Source organism: Mobula hypostoma, chromosome 23 (genome assembly GCF_963921235.1).
Source record: "Mobula hypostoma chromosome 23, sMobHyp1.1, whole genome shotgun sequence".
NCBI classification, from domain to species: domain Eukaryota; kingdom Metazoa; phylum Chordata; class Chondrichthyes; order Myliobatiformes; family Myliobatidae; genus Mobula; species Mobula hypostoma.
Genome location: NC_086119.1, coordinates 28,471,335 through 28,489,731, shown reverse-complemented (window position 1 = coordinate 28,489,731; position 18,397 = coordinate 28,471,335). Strand labels below are relative to the sequence as shown.

At 40.7% G+C, this 18,397-nt stretch overlaps 1 protein-coding gene across 2 annotated transcripts in view; it reads right to left on the bottom strand.

The window, feature by feature from the left end:
- Window positions 1-10,889: 10,889 nt before the first annotated feature.
- aifm4 (apoptosis inducing factor mitochondria associated 4) overlaps window positions 10,890-18,397 on the bottom strand; it is a 58,026-nt gene continuing 50,518 nt past the window's right edge. For both annotated transcript variants that reach the window (XM_063031238.1, XM_063031239.1), the window contains one exon: window positions 10,890-12,221. In XM_063031238.1, coding sequence (XP_062887308.1) covers window positions 12,188-12,221 — 34 coding nt within the window. In that variant the 3' untranslated portion in view covers window positions 10,890-12,187. The remainder of the gene's footprint in view (window positions 12,222-18,397) is intronic.

Here is an 18,397-nt window from a genome sequence, read left to right as displayed (position 1 = left end):
TTAAGTTCCTTGGGGTCAATATCACAAATGACCTGACTTGGTTCAACCAAGCAGAGTCCACTGCCAAGAAGGCCCACCAGCGCATTTACTTCCTGAGAAAGCTAAAGAAATTTGGCCTGTCTCCTAAAACCCTCACTAATTTTTATAGATGCACCATAGAAAGCATTCTTCTAGGGTGCATCACAACCTGGTATAGAAGTTGTTCTGTCCAAGACCGGAAGAAGCTGCAGAAGATCGTGAACACAGCCCAGCACATCACAGAAACCAATCTTCCGTCCTTGGACTCACTTTACACCGCATGCTGTCGGAGCAGTGCTACCAGGATAATCAAGGACACGACCCACCCAGCCAACACACTTTTCATCCCTCTTCCCTCCGGGAGAAGGCTCAGGAGCTTGAAGATTCATATAGCCAGATTTGGGAACAGCTTCTTTCCAACTGTGATAAGGCTACTGGACGGATCCTGACCCGGATCTGGGCCTACCCTCCAAATATCCGGACCTGCCTCTCGGTTTCTTTGCACTACCTTACTTTCCCTTTCTATTTTATATTTATGATTGATAATTTAAATTTTAATATTTGCTATTGATTTGTACTCCAGGGAGCGCGAAGCGCAGAATCAAATATTGCTGTGATGATTGTATGCTCTAGTATCAATTGTTTGGCGACAGTAAAGTATAAAGTATTGAAATCCTCCATGGCTATTGCAACATTGCCCTTTTTTACGTGCCTTTTCTATCTCCCATTATAATTTGTAGCACACATCTTGGCTACTGTCCAGAGGGCTGTACATAACTCCCATTATTTTACCCTTGCAGTTTCTTAACTCTACCCACAAACATTCTACATCTTCCAATCCTATGTCACCTCTTTCTAAGGATTTGATTTCATTTTTTATTAGCCCATAGAGCCACCCCAACCCCTCTACCCACCAGCCTGTCCCTTTGATCCAATGTGCATCCTTGGATGTTAAACTCTCAACTGTGATCTTCTTTTAGCCTAGACTTGGAGATGCCCACAATGTCATACCTGCCAATCTCTAAATGTGCTACAAGATCACCTACCTTATTCCATACTCTGTGTACATTCATATCTGACACCGTCAGTCCTGTGTTCATAACCTTTTTTGATTTTGGCCCTTTGTTACACTTTAACTCATCCCACTGACTGCAATGTTACCCAGTCATCTGCCTGTCATTCCTCCTTCTGTCTTTTTTATTTTATTTCAATTACAATTGAACAAGTAGTTAAATGTAGCATCAGAAATTAAATAAAACAGCAAATCTGGAATAAACACAGAGAATGCTGAAAATACTTAGGAGATCCAACAGAATCTATGGACAGAGGAACTGGTTAAAATTTCAGGTTGATGTCCTTTTGGCAGAACTGAGAAAAGATGTTTTAAGCGGCAATGATGAGGGAGCAAGGAGGAACTGCTTCAATAAACTGGAAACTGTGCAAACAAAAAGGGGTGTTTGTTCAGGATGAGAGAAAGTGACAGACATTAAATGCAGTTAACCTGCAGGCGCTGCAGTATCAAACAAGATGCTGGAGGAATTCAGTGGGTTAGGTGTCCTCTGTGGGGGGGAGATGGACAGTAGATGTTTCAGGCCAACTGTCAGTCCAGATGAAGGGTCCTGAAACGAAGTGTGAGCTGTCTATTTCCCTCCACAGATGCCGAGTTCCTCAAATTTCAAGCATCTGCAATCCCTCATGTCTGTCTGAAAGACGTAAACAACTGATGTTCAGAGAAAGAAAAGTTAACCTACAACCATGAGATATAAAATGCCACAGGTGCTGGAAATATGAAATAAAAACAGAATGCTGAAAATTCTCAGCAGGGCGGTTAGCATCTATGGAGGGAGAAAAAACAGAGTTAATTTTATAGGCTGGTGATCTTTTATCAGAACTGGCCAGGCCTGATACAGAAAGGCTGGTTATCTGATAAAGTTGAATTCAGAATTAGGCCCTGAACGTTGTAATGTCATTAGAAGAGTTCTTCTCTGGGCTTTGTTGAAATAGTGTAAGAGACCAAAGATAGAGAGGTCGGACTGAGAGTGGGACAGAGAATTCAAGTGACAGTGACTGGAAGCAAGGATGTACTGCATTTGGTTTCTCCAGTGTAGAGAAGGAGTGTTGCATCCTTGGATGGTGGAAAGGAAGCTGTAAAAGGCAAAGTGTTGGGCCCCCTGTAGAAAGTGTGTCAAGAGGAGAGGAGTATGTCCACATTTTATTTTTTGAGCTCAATAAATTTTAAATTAAGTGAACTATGGTGAATTTATGCTTTTCTATTTTCCTTTTCGGATCTAAGTAGCAAAGCCAGCATTTATTGCTCGCCCTGACTGCCCCTAAAGAGGCGAAGGTGAGACACTTTTTGAACAGCTGAAGTCTTCTAGTGAAAGTACCACCACACTGCTGCTAGTAGGTTGTTCCAGGATTCAGACCAACCACCAAGAAAGGATAGCAATAATTTCAAAGGTATGATGCTGGAGGATGGTGATCTGCTCTTGTTTGTGGCAATGGTTGCTGCTTTATGAGGTTCTATTGTGGGTGAACAACTGCAGAGCCTTTGTATGTCACACATGGCACCAATGATGGAGAAAATAAATGTCCAGGCATGGACTGCTTTATTTTTTGAGCAGTTTGAAACAGAATTGAATATCATGTAGTCATCAACTGAAACCACAATGTCCAACTTTATGATGAAAGGAAGGTGATTAACAAAGTAGTTGAAGATATTTGAGCCCAGGATACAGCCTGACTGATGTCCTAGTGCAGTGATGATTGACAAACTACTACTACAGCCCTTCCCTGAGGATCGTCACCTTGTCGTGGTGGTGATCCCAAAAGCGATGCTGTCTGAAGCTTAGCCAGCTGGTGCTTAGCTCCTGGCAGAGTAACCCATGGCAGTAAGGTCAAGGGGGGAGGGTTCCATACGAAGAGTGATCCAACCAAGTCCTCAACACTGAAGCTGGCTGAAGATCATGACGCGCCATAATGGCAGTGAACGTCGAGGAAGGCTGCAGTGAAAGGTCCCCAGTTGTCTTGCATTTCGTGCCACTGGCCCCTGAGCTTGATCTGTCAAGGACATTGTTGCAGCTGCCCATGAATCAGGCTCCCCATGTTAAACAAAATCGCTCAAATCCATCCTAACATCTCAGATTAAGTCCCGTGGTGATCAGCAAGTGGCGAAGAAGGCAGGATAATGTGGATTCTAGACTGGCCTTTGCAGCCACATGAAGACACGCCAATAGGTAACCCTTTAGGGGAACATCTGGTCAACTTGAGTAATCGCACTACTACCACAAGAAGCTTCCTTATGAGGCATGACTCCAACCATTGGAATGTTTTGATTCTTGAAGCCCTTTTACTGGGGCACCTTCATACCACAGCTGGTCAACTGATGGCTTGATATTGAGGACAGGCACCCTTGCCTCTCCTCTGGAATTCAGCACTGGCCTTTGGGTGGACCAAGGCAAAACTGAGGTGTGAATTGTACTGGCAATCCCAACGAGGCAGCTTATGGGTAGTAACTGAAGTTTTATACCACCATTGATTCTACCTTTCATCACTTGGCTGAGTATTATGAGCTGATTAATTGGTTGAGAAATAATGAAACTGGATTTGTCAAGTATGCAAGCCGCCTGCCCTGGACATTCTCTCTTCTCTCCTCTCCATCATAGAAAAGCCTGAAAGCACATAAAACCAGGTTCAAGGACAGCTCGTATCCCAGTTTTCCAACTCTATAATGGACCTCTCATACAATATGATGGACTTTTGCCTTCACAATTTACCTCGTTGTGATCTTGCATTTTATTGGTACCTGCACTGCACTTTAAATAAACTTTATTCTAATTGTTATTGATTTACCTTATTTTAGCTTGAATTGATTTGATGTTTATAGACAGAGTGTAGAGCAGGCTTGATGCCACATATTGTTGTATGTGACAATAATAAAGCAAACCCAGACACAGTACCAGTCGATGCCAAACTTGGCTGTAATTGGAAGATTACACAGTTCTTTGTCTCTGTGCTTTTAAACAAACACTGGAGAACATGACGATAATTACAAAGCTGGTCCCAGAACTGATTTTTGATGCCAGATCCTCTCCTAATTTATGGACCCAGACAAGTTAATTATATATGGACACAGGTTAATACCAGAACTGTGAAATTTTTTAATGCATAGGTTAATATCTGGCAAGTAATATCTCAGAGACCTGCACTTGTAGAAATCCTGATGCAAGTTTGAACAACATCACAGGTTTATGATAGTTTCCTGTACTGTGACCAATAATAATTTCTCACAGTAATCGTTAAAGTTTAGACTGGAACTTTAAAAATGTGCACAGCATAATGTATATATTTCCAAAACAAAATATAGTTGCCGCTCTTCACTATGATTCATTTCATAGGTATATTTTTAAAATATGATGCATGGATTTTTAAAGGATTGTCTAAATCACAAAAGAATCGTTAAGCAAAGGTCTGTCTGAATGTACATGATTGAACTATCAATCAAAAGTGTATTTTGTACACTGGATGATGTAGAATTTGTTATAGTGTGCAAATGTTCTGTTGTCCTGACTCTTGCTGAGTGATGTTGTCAGCTCTAATGTCAAATGTTTAATAAAAAGTCTAATGGCAGTTCCAGCACAGCCAGGAATAGTCACTCCACACTGATTAGCTGCATAAGATAACGTGGTTAGACAGTGCCTCAGGTATTGTAATTACTTACGTCAATTGTACTTTGCAGTAAGATTAACTGGATGAGTAACAGCACAACTTTGCAATTGAATAAGCTGCCCTTTATTTTGTTTAGAGATACAGCACCGTAACAGGCGTTTCCGAGTCAACAGTCCTGCACTGCCAATTACCCAAGTGACCAATTAGCCTACTAACCCCTACATCTTTGGAATGTAGGAGGAAACTGGAACACGGAGGGAACCGACACAGTCATGGGAAGGACGTACAAACTTCTTACAGACAGCAGCAGAATTCAACGTAGGTCACTGGTGCTGTAGTTACTTTCATAATTTTAACTTATAAGGTATTCTTGAATTGGACCTTAATACTTCACTTGAATTTAGTTCGGACTAATGTGATCATCATTACAAAAAAAAATAAGCATTCTCCTGTCTGTGGATGTGCAATGATTAAGGAAGAAAGTTGAAATGTTTAAGTGAAACATGAGGGAGAAACTCTTTCACTCAGAGGATGATGAGCGTGTGGAACAAGTTTCCAGCAGAAGTGGTGAATATGGGTACGATTTCAACATTTAAGAGAAACTTGGATAACTACATGGATGCGAGGGGTATCATCCAGGTTTGGCACAGATTAGATGGGCTAAAGGGCCCATTTCAGAGCTGTGATGTTCTATGACTCTATAATAATAATATCAGCCACAGAAAATGGCTGTCTTCAAATGCTCCTTCAAATCTGGTATTTGGTAATGATCAAGTTCCTGTACCAGGCATTGGCAGTGCCTTCGGGGTGGTGTAGCTGGTGAAACCGCTGATTCACAATTAGACCGATTGATCCAGGTTTGACCCTGCCTTCAGGTGCCAACTCTGTAGAGTCTACTAGCTCTCCCCATCACCATATGGATTTCCTCTCGATTCTCTGATTTCTTCCCACATCCCAAAAGTGGTAAATCGCCTCTCAAAAATAGGCAAGTGACAGAATCAGGGAAATTGACTGGAGTGTGAGAATAAAATGGGATTGGTGGAATTGGTTCCCCAGAGCCTGAAGGACCTGTTTCCATGTTGTCTGTCTCTTTGATCTCTATGACTTTACATTGCTTCTGTGAACCTTTCTTTTAGACGCTCCTTAACACCTACATTTCAGGCATCTGATATTACTTTGCATGGGATAGAATTAAGTTTGCTTCATTACAGTTCTTGCATATTCCTGTATGCATCCCAAAGTATAAGCTATTGCTGAAATACAGAAAAATTGTAATTGCGTGTTAGTATCTAATTATTATGACAATGATGATGAGTTTAATTGCGTACAGGCAGACATTAACAAAGAGTCAAGGAACAATAAATGCCTTTATGTAACAGGATTGGGAAAAGCAATTCATCCACGATTTTAAGGTGCGGACGCTGCAGGGATTTCAAGCATTTTGATACAAACAATCAGAGACTTTCTTTGTCCATTGTTTCCCTCTTCAACAAATATGATGACTTCCTGCTGTCACACCTGGTCAAATTGCTGTTCACTCAGCACCCGTTGTTGAAATGCTCATCTTTGAACAGCTGCCAGTGATTGCATTTCTTGTGACTCTGAAAAAGCATGCCTAAATTCTGCTGCTGCGTGGACGCAAAGTGATTTTCAATCCATACATAAGTAACAATAAGCGAAGGCTTTGCTTATAAATTTGTGTACGTGGTGGGAGGGGGTAGCTTTTAAAACTTGGTTTATATTTTGGTCTTTCTTTAAGTAGCTCCTCTAAGACATTGTCCCTGGAAGCACTGTGAAACTGTTAGGACGTATTCTGGAGTTAGGGTATGTAGCAAGTGTTAATTTCACCAGCAGACAATCTTCAGATATGAATGTAGATTGCAGATTAGATTTAAAACACAGCTCAAAACAGAAAGATATCAGAGGCCTGTATATGCATGAACGTGACCTAGAACCAGAGGAGATTAACATTCCTGCCGAAGGGTCTTGGCCCAAAACATCGACTGTATATTTTTCCATAGATGCTGCCTGGCCTGCTGAGTTCCTCCAGCATTTTGTGTGTGTTACTCTGCAATAACTTCCAGTTTATCGATGGCACCTCCCACAATGCAGCACTCTCTCGATGACGCACTGATCTTTCACCCTACATTGTTATGCTGAAGTCTCTGGAGTGTCTCTTGAACCAACAACCTTATGAATCAGATGAACATATTGAGACAGAGCTGACAATGGATATGTCCTAATAAATCCAGCAAGGATTTTAAAGAAACAGTTGAGTTGAAGTGAATAGGATGGATGTCTTTAATAAGGAGGAAGATTTTGAAGGTTGTGCTGATAGGGACATGTGATAGAGTAGAAGGAGGTTTGTCTAAATCACAAGCACTGGCTCAGGACATTTGCTATAAATGTGAATGATCAGTTGACTGACTGGAAAACACCAAATCCATTTGTGCTCCAAAAGTCCCAGGCTATTCATGTACACTTCTTCCAGATGTGTGTACTGTATCAAACAATGTTAGAATATTTCTTAAATTGCTCCTGAATGTTCCACTTTCCAATAGCTCTGTTACATTCATGATATCTAATTTTGCTTATGTTCCTGAACAACAGGGGCAAAAACATCCCTGAGCTTTGTCAAGCAAGATGTACCTTTTAGTCCCTATTATTTCCACATACTGTATGACACTCCCCTTAAAGCAACATAAAAATATTACTTTTACTTACAGCTATTAAATAATTTTAAAAATGTTTCAGCTATGATTTAAAGGGTAATGCTGTTATTTATGAAACAGAAACTAATTGTTTGATTCAAGAATATTTAGAACATAAATCTGGGCTATTACTCTAGTTAATACTGAGGGAATGTTGCACTGTCAGCGATTCTATTTACGGGATGGCAACAACTAAACCACAGCCTGTCTTGTCTCTCAGCTGGGCAGAAAGTACCCCATTTAGTAATGCCAAGAGCAAGGACATTATTCCCATTGCCCAGATCAATATTTCTTCCTCAGTCAGCAGAACAATGGGATATTAATCATTATCACGGTACTATCTGGAGTTTTCTGTACTTTATCTATCTATTTTTTATTTGTTTATTTATTTATTTATTGATATATAGCACAGAATAGGTTCATCTGGCACTTCGAGCCATGCCACTCAGCAAATCGCTGATTTAACCCTCGCCTAATCACAGAACAATTTACGATGACCAATTAACCTACCAACTGGTACATCTTTGGACTGTGGGAGGAAACCAGAGCACCTGGAGGAAACCTACGCAGTCACGGGGAGAGCGTACAAACTCCTTACAGGTAGCAGTGCGAATTGAACCCAGGTCGCTGGTACTGTTAAGCGTTGTACTTCCGGCTATGCTACTGTGCAGTAGTGTTTACTGCTTAGTAAATAACTGATGGTAAAATGCTATGGGACAATGTGAAACATTAAAGACACATATAAAAAAGCAGACTTCTCTTTTGAACTATATTTCTATTCCAAAGTATACTTGCTCTTGCTAAGGCTCACTCAATAGCTGGTATCCATGCACTGCATAAGTGGATGTTGGGAACCATTATTTCCCTTCTCCTTCCATGCATTTTGCACCACAAAATACAACATTTTCTGCTTGGAAACTGATTATTATGGTATCCTATATTACACTAATCTACCTTGAACACAGATGTGAAGTTGGTGATCTCCTCCCAGAGAATAAACAAAGAAGCATAGAAATCTACAACACATTACAGGTCCTTCTGTTCACACTGTTGTGCTGATTATGTAACCTACTCTAGAAACTGCCTAGTATTTCCCTACCGCATAGCCCTCTATTTTTCTAAGCTCCAGGTACCTATCCAAGAGGCTCTTAAAAGTCCCTATTGTAACTGCTTTCACCACCACCGCTGGCAGTATATTCCGTGCACCCCCCACTCTCTGTGTGAAAATCTTGCCTTTGACATCCCCCTTGTACCTACTTCCAAGCACCTTAAAACTATGCCCCCTCATGTTAGCCATTTCAGCCCCGGGAAAAAGCCTCTGGCTATCCACACGATCAATACCTCTCATCATCTTATACACCTCTATCACGTTACCTCTCATCCTCTGTTGCTCCAAGGAGAAAGGGCCAGGTTCACTCAACCTATTCTCATAAGGCATGCTCCCCAATCCAGGCAACATCCTTGTAAATCTCCTATGCATTCTCTCTATACTATCCACAAACAAACAAACAAATAAATAAAGTGTTTCCTTGCTTCTTATCTCTTTTTCATTATGTGTGTTCGCTTCCTGTTAACAAACATTGTATTTATTTATTTTATATAACACTGAAGAATTTTTATTTATTGTACCTGAAATGTGTAAAGCTTTTGCTAAATTCAGTTCCCCATACAAATAAAGTGACTTTTAACATGAACACACACAGAATGCTGGAGGAACTCAGCAGGTCAGGCAGCATCTATGGAAAGGAATAAAGCCCTCCTGATGAAGGGTTTTGGCCCAAAACATTGACTGTTTATTCCTTTCCATAGGATGATGCTTTAAATAGTTTTGCTCCATGTGCCTTTTAAACTAAAGGCCAAACACAACTTCCACTTATCATGTCCTGACAATTTGGCCCCAGCAGTCCATGCAATTCCATTGTACATTTCTTCTCCTGGTCCTTTCATTGTTGGCCTTGAAGTTTACCTTAAATGACAGCTTCTATAGGCATCTGTTAGTCTCATGAGAGCCTGGATTTGCGCCTTGGAAGGTTTCCAGGGCACAGGCCTGGGCAAGGTTGTATGGAAGACTGGCAGTTGCCCATGCTGCAAGTCTCCCCTCTCCACGCCACCGATGTTGTCCAAGGGGAGGGCATTAGGACCCATACAGCTTGGCACCGGTGTTGTCGCAGAGCAATGTGTGGTTAAATGCCTTGCTCAAGGACATAACACGCTGCCTCAGCCAAGGCTCGAACTAGTGACCTTCAGATCACTAGACGAACGCCTTAACCACTTGGCCACGCACCAACACAGTGACAGCTTAATCCTATTGAAATCTCAAGCTTCAAATTTCTATTCAAAGTTCAAAGTTAATTTTATTATCAAAGTACATAAATGTCACCATATACAACTCTGAATTTCATTTTCCTGTGAGCATAGTCAGCAAGTCTATGGAACAGTAACTATAACCGAATCAATGAAAGATCAACCAGAGTACAGAAGACAACAAACTATACAAATGCAAATTTAAATAAACAGCAATAAATAACGAGAATGAGATAAAGAGTCCTTAAAGTGAAGTAATTGGTTGTGAGAACATCTCCATGGATGAGCAAGTGAAGAAGCTATCCCTCCTATTCAAGAGACTGTTGGCTAAAGAGTAGTAATTATTCTTGAAACTAGCGGCGTGAGTCCTGAGGCTCTTGTACCTCCTACCTGATGGTAAAAATCAATCTGAAGTTCTTCCATAAATTCATCTATGAGGATTATGAAGGTCAAGAACTTGGGTCTACCTGACTAATGTTTGGTTTACTTCCACATTAAATAGAACAGAGATCAGAATAAGAGTAAAATAAGAACCAGAAGCTGGAAAGCTGGTCCTTCACTTGAGCTTGTTCTGCAGTTTCTTATAATCATGGCTGATCCAATCTTGGTCTCAGTATCACTTTCCAGCCTCTTCTCCTCATCTGTTCAGGTCAATGTAGTTCAAATGCCTACCTGTCCCTGTCTTCAAATGTCTGTCAGTCATTGCACCTGGGACAGACTACTCCAAAGAGCCACGACCCTCTAAGTGATGAGATTTCTCATCGCCGTCTTAAACGGATAATTCCTTATTTTGAAACAATGATTCTGTTCTGGAAAATCCCACAAGGGGAAACATCCTGTTAGCAACCTCCCCGGGGTCCAGTGTGTGTCTAATGACTGTCTCATTCTTCTAAACTCCAATGAGCAGAGGCCTTTCTTTGCATGTTAGTCTCTTCTTCCCCACCCCCGGAATCAATCTTCTCTGCACCATTTCCAATGTGAACACATCCGTATCATAATATGGAGACCAAAATGTGATACTAAATAATATAATTGCTTCCTGTGGTAAAATAAAGATTCAAAATGTTGCCCGTAACAAGTTGGCCCTGTTACCCTGAAACAACGGGAATGAAGAGTTAACACTAGGGGGCACTCAAACTTCGCATTAAGATTGTAAATGAGTCCGCAGAGAGAATTGCTTTGCTTTTATGAATGCTTTTATTGAAATACAGAAAGAGAAATGGCATAATCATGAATACAGAAATTGGACTAAATCATATAGCGTAAGTTTGCTTCATTCATCAAAAATTAAAACTTCTGTCAATGTTACATAGCTGCAGTATGAATGGCTTGAAAGCTTAGAATAAAAAAGATACTTGTCATGTTTTTTATATATACAGATTGCAGGAAGACGAATGTTCTGCATCAGTTGAAGAAAGCCAGTCCAAAGCAAAAATGACCATCAAATAAGTGCTGAAAAGAATGAACTAAATAGCCAACTTTCGAGATTGCTTTCATACTTGTTCTGTTTTGGCCATTGATATTTATACATCACTTGCAAAACAAGCATTCCAAAGACAACTAGTGCAGCAATGAGGCAAGCACTAAATGCAGACTTTGTTCTTAGATATGGTATATGTGCATTAAAAGAAGGAATAACTCCAATCAAATTTACTTGCTGCTCTTCAGTAAAGATATTTCAAAAGTTCTAATTGCAGTGAAGAAAACAGAATTACTCCATCAATGTGCATCGAAGCTTCATCCAGAGTACTGCTTTGTGAATTATTTGGCATTTTCTGTGAGGGGTACATTTTCTTGAGACCAAGGGGGAGAATTGTGAACTGAATATAAAAATGAAAATGGGGAACTTTAAAAAATGATTTTTACAGCTATATCTATATATGGCAAAATAGAATAAAGAGTAATAATATTCTTGTATGTCTGTGGCTTATTCTGTCTTAAATTTAAAACACTGAAAATCATGTGTACAGAGATGCATGTGACTTTATATATTCATATGATTTGATTGCATAACACTGCAACAGCTTGCATATTGGAATATATATTTTCAACACCAATACAGATCCAAAGTTTCCTCCACTATCAACCCCCATAAACTCAGTTCATTGGAAGATTATGCCATAACGTGCTCATTATCTACATCTACAGCTAACCAGAGGATTATTCATTCAAATTTTTAGCAATTGTGCTGTAACCATTTATCAATTTCGGGAATAAGTAGAAATCAGCAGAAATACCTATAAAACACAATTATAATGGTAATTCTATTACATTTCATTTTATCAGGCAGGTTAAAAAATATAGAAATATTAGGTATGGTAATCAAAGTTAATTGTAGATTATAGAAATTAATTATTGTATTCTCCCAGTTTACATAGAATGTTTTGAAATAAAAGGTTCATAAAACAAATAGAAAAATCAATTAAGTTTTGGGAAACTTCCTTTAAAATGTAATTCTAAAAGTTTTGCTTGAAGCATGGAAAACATCAGATCTTTTTAATCCACGGCATATCCTCGGAGCTGTTGGAAAGTAAAATAAATATTTCAGTCAAATGAACCTTGAACTGCACTATCATTACTACAGGACAATAAAGGTGAACCAGGACAGCAGAGCACAGAGATGATGTTCATACAGATTTGAACTTGCAAGTCTACACAAAGTGACATGTATATACGGTGAAGATGGCACATTTAGAAAAGAATCAAACACCAACCCAATTAGCTCATCCGGCCACCCCTGAGTATCTCAAAAGCAGTAGGAACAAGATAAAGTGAAAATTTTGGGAAGTTTAGAAGTAGAGAGAGAAGGTTTTGCTCTTTGTCTACTCAGGCATATGAGTTTCACTTCAGGCGAATGCAGAGTTAAAGCTGTGAAGCAACACATCTCCAGTAAAACATTACTGACAGTACGTTTTGTCAATCTATTTAAATACACAAGGGTTTTGATTGAACTTTGCTGTCAGAGTCCAATCCTCCCTCTCTCTGATTACCTTGACCACTCCTCCATTCTAAAGAGTAATATCACACCCAGGTACTGATTCAACACAAAAATGCTCAGGGAAAGCACAAACTGCAGAAATTTAAGGTAGTATTCAGAACAGAATTTGCCTGGGTCTTTTCAGTAGAGCACCAAATCACTAAAGATCATGGTAAACTGTCAGCCAACTCTCTCAGACGGTTACAGCACAGAAAGAGGCCATTCGGTCTGATGAATCTATACTGGATCCGTGTAGGAACGTAACTCATTTCCCCAAAATCTCTCCACCACACTGCAAATGCTTTCCTTTCAGATTTAGCTGCTTTTTGAATGCCCTAATTAGATCTGTCACCACAGTGGCGAATTGACTTGAACTGAACTGAATTGACTTTACTTCTTCTTATATCCTTCACATACATGAGGGGTAAAAATCTTTACGTTACGTCTCTGTCTAAATGTGCAATCATAGTAATTTACAATAAGTAGGACAGTCAATTTAACATAGAGTACACTCAAAGCAGTGTGATTTAATCAGTCTAATAGCCTGGTGGAAGAAGCTGTCCAGGTGTCTGTTGATCCTGGCTTTTATGCTGCGGTATCATTTCCCGGATGGAAGCAGCTGGAATAGATTGTGGTTGGGGTGGCTCGGGTCCCCAGTGATCCTACGGGCCCTCTTTTCATACCTGTCCTTGTAAATGTCGTGAATCATGGGAAGTTCACAACTACAGATGTGCTGGGCTGTCCGCACCACTCTCTGCAGAGTCTTGTGACTAAGGGAGGTACAGTTCCCATACCAAGCAGTGATGCAGTCAGTCAGGATGCTCTCAATTGTGCCCCTGTAGAAAGTTCTTAGAATATGGGGGCCCATAACAAACTTCCTCAACCGACTGAGGTGAAAGAGGTGTGCTTTATAAAAGAAGGTTGCTCATTTCACCTGTGGCTTTTTTGCAGTCAGTGTCATGGGTCCAGGGTTTTGCCTGGGGCCAACGTGTGGATTGTGGGCAAGATAAACTGTGAGAACCAGGAATGAGGTCCAGAACAACAGGGGTCAGGAATATGGGTACCTGTGCAGTCAGAACCAAGGTTTTAAATGCTTATTATATTTCCCACTTCCTGAGACACACTGGGTTCCCTGGGAATTTATTATTCTACTATGTAGCATGTAAAAATGAATTAAAACCATGCTGGGAAGTATTAGCATAAAATAAATGCAGATAGCAACAAACAGTCTGCTGGAGGAACTCAGCAGGTAGGTTGTTTGTTGCTTGAGCTTCCATCATCTCCAGTCTCTTAGTCTCCAATAAAAACTTCTAGTCTAGCACCAAAACTGCAAGGTGCCAGATCTTTGTAATGTTAGTGTAATACAGAGTGAAATACTAATAATGCAATTGTAAAATGCCTTGTACAAAGTCTTGTGATAGTTTTATGAAACTGAGATACATCCCAGGATGCGCTGGGACACATAATCAGTGTTGTAACCTGGGGGTTATCAGGTGATTCGGGTCTTTTCAACACCAGACACCATCACCTGGTCGACACAGCCAGGATCTACCAGGCCCTGGCACGTGTCCCAACAGCATGGGTCCACGGGTTACACCTCTTGATCCACAGCCATCTGGATGGCTCGTTTCTTTGCAGCCCCTGTAATGCCAAGGAGAGAGTAGGTTCTGCACAGCAAGCAGAAAGCAAAGCCTCTACACCCCACCTCAATAGGTTTGCATTGTGCCTTCCACCCATCTCCAGCACTGCTCTACCAATTCCTGGTATTTGGCTTTCCTGAGTTCAAAGGATTCTTCAATTTGGTCTTCCGAAGGAACTGTCAATTCTACCATGACCACCTGCTTTGAGGTTCCTGACAAAATGACCATGTCACGCCTCAGGGTGATGATACGATAAAGTCAGGGAACTTTAATTGCCTGCCAAGATCTACTAAAGGTTTGTATGATACAGGAGGGAGATTGAAAATCTGACTGTCATAACAACAACCTCACACTCAATGTCAGCAAGACCAGAAGTCCGTGAGCCAGTTGTCATCGGATGATCAGAGGTGGAGAGGGTCAGTAACTTTAAATTCCTGGGTGTCTCTATCTCAGATGACCTGTCCTGGACCCAGCATTTAAATATAATTACAGAGGAAGCACAACAGCGTCTCTACTTCCTCCGGACTTTGCGGAGATTCAGCATGTCATCAAAAACCTTGACAAACTTCTGTAGACTGGAGAAGATGGCGGCGCGACGGCAGCGGGCGTGGCCACTTCGGTGGTGATGTCTGTTATTTGTCAAGTAGGGGGCCATGCACAATTCTGATCTGATGGCGAGACGGATGTGAGAGTACGGAGGAACATCTGGAAACTTCTGAAATGCCCGCTTCACTGCCGCTGCTACTGTGTGGTAACTGGAATCTCCGGAGCAGAAGGCCCCGAAATCCTCGGCTTTGCGTGTTTCAGCGGCCGGGGCAAGGTCGAAGGTGCTCGGCAGAAGATGGCGCTCGGGAGGCTGTATCGGAGGGCTGGTCGGAAGCTCGAAGTTTTCGGACGGATGGACTCAGTGTCGGCTGTGGTCAGCTGCTTCCAAGGCGTCGGCAAGTTGACAATGCCTGGAGCTTTATGGCAGGGAGTTTCTCCCTTGTGCTGCCTGCTATCGGGGACTCGGGAGTCGATTGACCTGGGGACTTTTGAGACTTTATTTACCATGCCCATGGTTTGTTCTTCATCAAATTATGGTATTGCTTTGCACCGCTGTAACTATATGTTATAATTATGTGGTTCTGTCAGTGTTAGTCTTTGGTTTGTCCTGTTTTCTGTGATACCACTCCGGAGAAACATTGTATCATTTCTTAATGCATGTATGCATTTCTAAATGACAATAAAAGAGGACTGAGTGTTCTCATAATCTAAAAAAAAACATGTTTGGTGGAAAGTGTGCTGACTGGCTGCATTATGGCCTGGTATGGGAACATCAATGTCTTCAAACAGAAAATCTTACAGAAGGAAGGGAATTCAGCCCAGCACATCATGGGTAAAGTCCTCAAACTATTATGCATATTTGCTTAAAACAGTGTCATAGGAAAGCAGCATCCATCATCAAAGATCCTCACCACCCAGGCCATGCTCTTTGCTCGCTGCTGCCACCAGGTAGAAGGTACAAGTGCCTCAGAACTCACACACCAGGGTCAAGAACAGGTACTATCCCTGAACCATCAAGCTCTTGAACAAGAGGATAATTCATCTATTGAGATGTTCCACAACCAGTGATTGCTACTTAAGGACTCTTTATCTTGTTATTTCATGCTCCCATTTCATTGCTATTTATTTATAATTGCATTTGCACAATTTGTTGTCCTCTATGTCCTTTCTCTTTCCCTAATCCTGTTTACAGCTACTATTCTATAGATTTGCTGATCTGGCCACAGGAAAAAGATCTCAGGTTGTATATGGTGACATGTATGTACTCTGATAATACATTGTACTTTGAACTTTGAACTTTAAGTATTCCAATTTTTGTGGTTGATTTTTTTCATCTCATGAATTAATGGAATGTAAATAAAAATGGTTCAGCTTCCAACTAATTTCTGGAAAAAAGGATTGCCTAATCAGGTTTTCACTGATCTACTTGAGATTGCCATCGTCTCTAGTCCCTCATGTATTCATTTCTTTCATCACTGTTTCTCATATAGATCATCAGACTATTTTTAGGATTTTCAGTCAACTCTGAGAAAGGTTTGGGCTGAGAAGGCAATGTTCGTTCATCAAGAGATGAATTTGATATTAAATAATATATATTCAAAGGTTCATTTCTAAGTGAGGTGCAACATCAAGCTAAAGTTAAATTCTGCCTGCAGAAGTGGTAGAAAAACATTGACAACTGGGTAAGCCACATGACGTGGTTGGCAAAGATGTCAAATACATTGAATATATCTAAACATTTTCTGATATTCAGAAACATTTTAAAATTACACTATTAAAAACTGTACATTTCAAAACTTTTTTAAAATTTAAACATTTGACAAATTTGAATAATTAGAAGTCTTTAATTGGCTGATATTTTCAAATGGAGAGCAACCGGTATGAGGAACCAAGGCAAAGAACAGGGAAATTGTTGACACAAGTGTTTGAGTGAAACTCCACAACTTTGTCCTCATGACCAAAAGGGTGAGAGATTTTCCTACCAAGGGAGGCTAAATAATTTGACTCTGTTCTATGGAGGTTAGAAGAGTGAAGGGTAATCTTATTCACATATACAAGATCCTAAATGAGCTTGACAGGTTAGATGTTCGCATGTTTCCACTAGTGGGAGAGTTTCAAACAGAGGGATATAACTATAAGATAAGGGGCCAGATATTCAAAATGTAGAAATTTCTTCTAGCAGATGGTATTGGACCCCTGGAATTAATCTTGGGAAGTTGGATCACTGGAAGTATTTAAAGTGGAGGTGGATAAACATTTGATGGATGGTGAATTTGAAGGATATTGAGAAATGACATAGAAGAAATGTTGAGGCCAGCATTGATCAGCCATGGTCATACTAAATGGTGGGGCAGCCTTGAGGCCTGAAGGCATAATCCTGCTCCTGTTTTCTCATGTTCCTTACTGAGTCAGAGCACGGTTGGTAAAATTGGCAAATATATCTTAACACAACTTCAGGATCTCTGCATTCATATGGAAATTCTGAAGCTGATGTACAGTTTCGCAGGGAGAAGATAGCGAACAGCTGATATTGCTATACCAAATTTTGGTCTTAATCCTTTCCAGTGTAACTTTAATTTTTGACATTCAAGGAACACATTTCCAGTGTTTCACTTAGCACAATGAATGTTGCAACATATGAAACACAAATTTACTGCTCATATACACAAAGCTGGGAGACAATGTGAAATGTGAGGAAGATGTTATGAGAATCCAGGGTGACTTAGACAGGTTGGGTGAGTGGGCAGATGCATGGCAGATGCAATTTAATGTGGATAAATGTGAGGTTATCTACTTTGGTGGCAAGAACAGGAAGGCAGATTACTATCTGAATGGTGACAAGTTAGGAAAATGGGAAGTACAACAAGATCTAGGTGTCCTTGTTCATCAGTCACTGAAAGTAAGCATGCAGGTACAGCAAACAGTGAAGAAAGCTAATGGCATGTTGGCCTTCATAACAATGGGAGTTGAGTGTAGGAGCAAAGAGGTCCTTCTGCAGTTGTATAAGGCCCTGGTGAGACCCCACCTGGAGTATTGTGTGCAGTTTTGGTCTCCAAATTTGAGGAAGGATTTTCTTGCTATGGAGGGAGTGCAGCGTAGGTTCACTGGGTTAATTCCAGGGATAGCAGGAATGTCATATGTTGAAAGATTGGAGTGACTGGGCTTTTATACACTGGAATTTAGGAGGATGAGAGGGGATCTGATTGAAACATATAAGATTGTTAAGGGATTGGACACGCTAGAGGCAGGAAACATGTTCCGGATGTTGAGGGAGTCCAGAACCAGAGGCCACAGTTTAAGATTAAGGGGTAGACCATTTAGAACGGAGTTGACGAAAAAAATTTCACACAGAGGGTTATGGATCTGTGGAATGCTCTGCCTTAGAAGGCAGTGGAGGCTAATTCTCTGGATTCTTTCAAGAAAGAGTTAGATAGAGCTCTTAAAGATAGCGGAGTCAAGGGATATGGGGAGAAGGCAGGAACAGGGTACTGATTGTGGATGATCAGCCATGATCACAGTGAATGGCGGTGTTG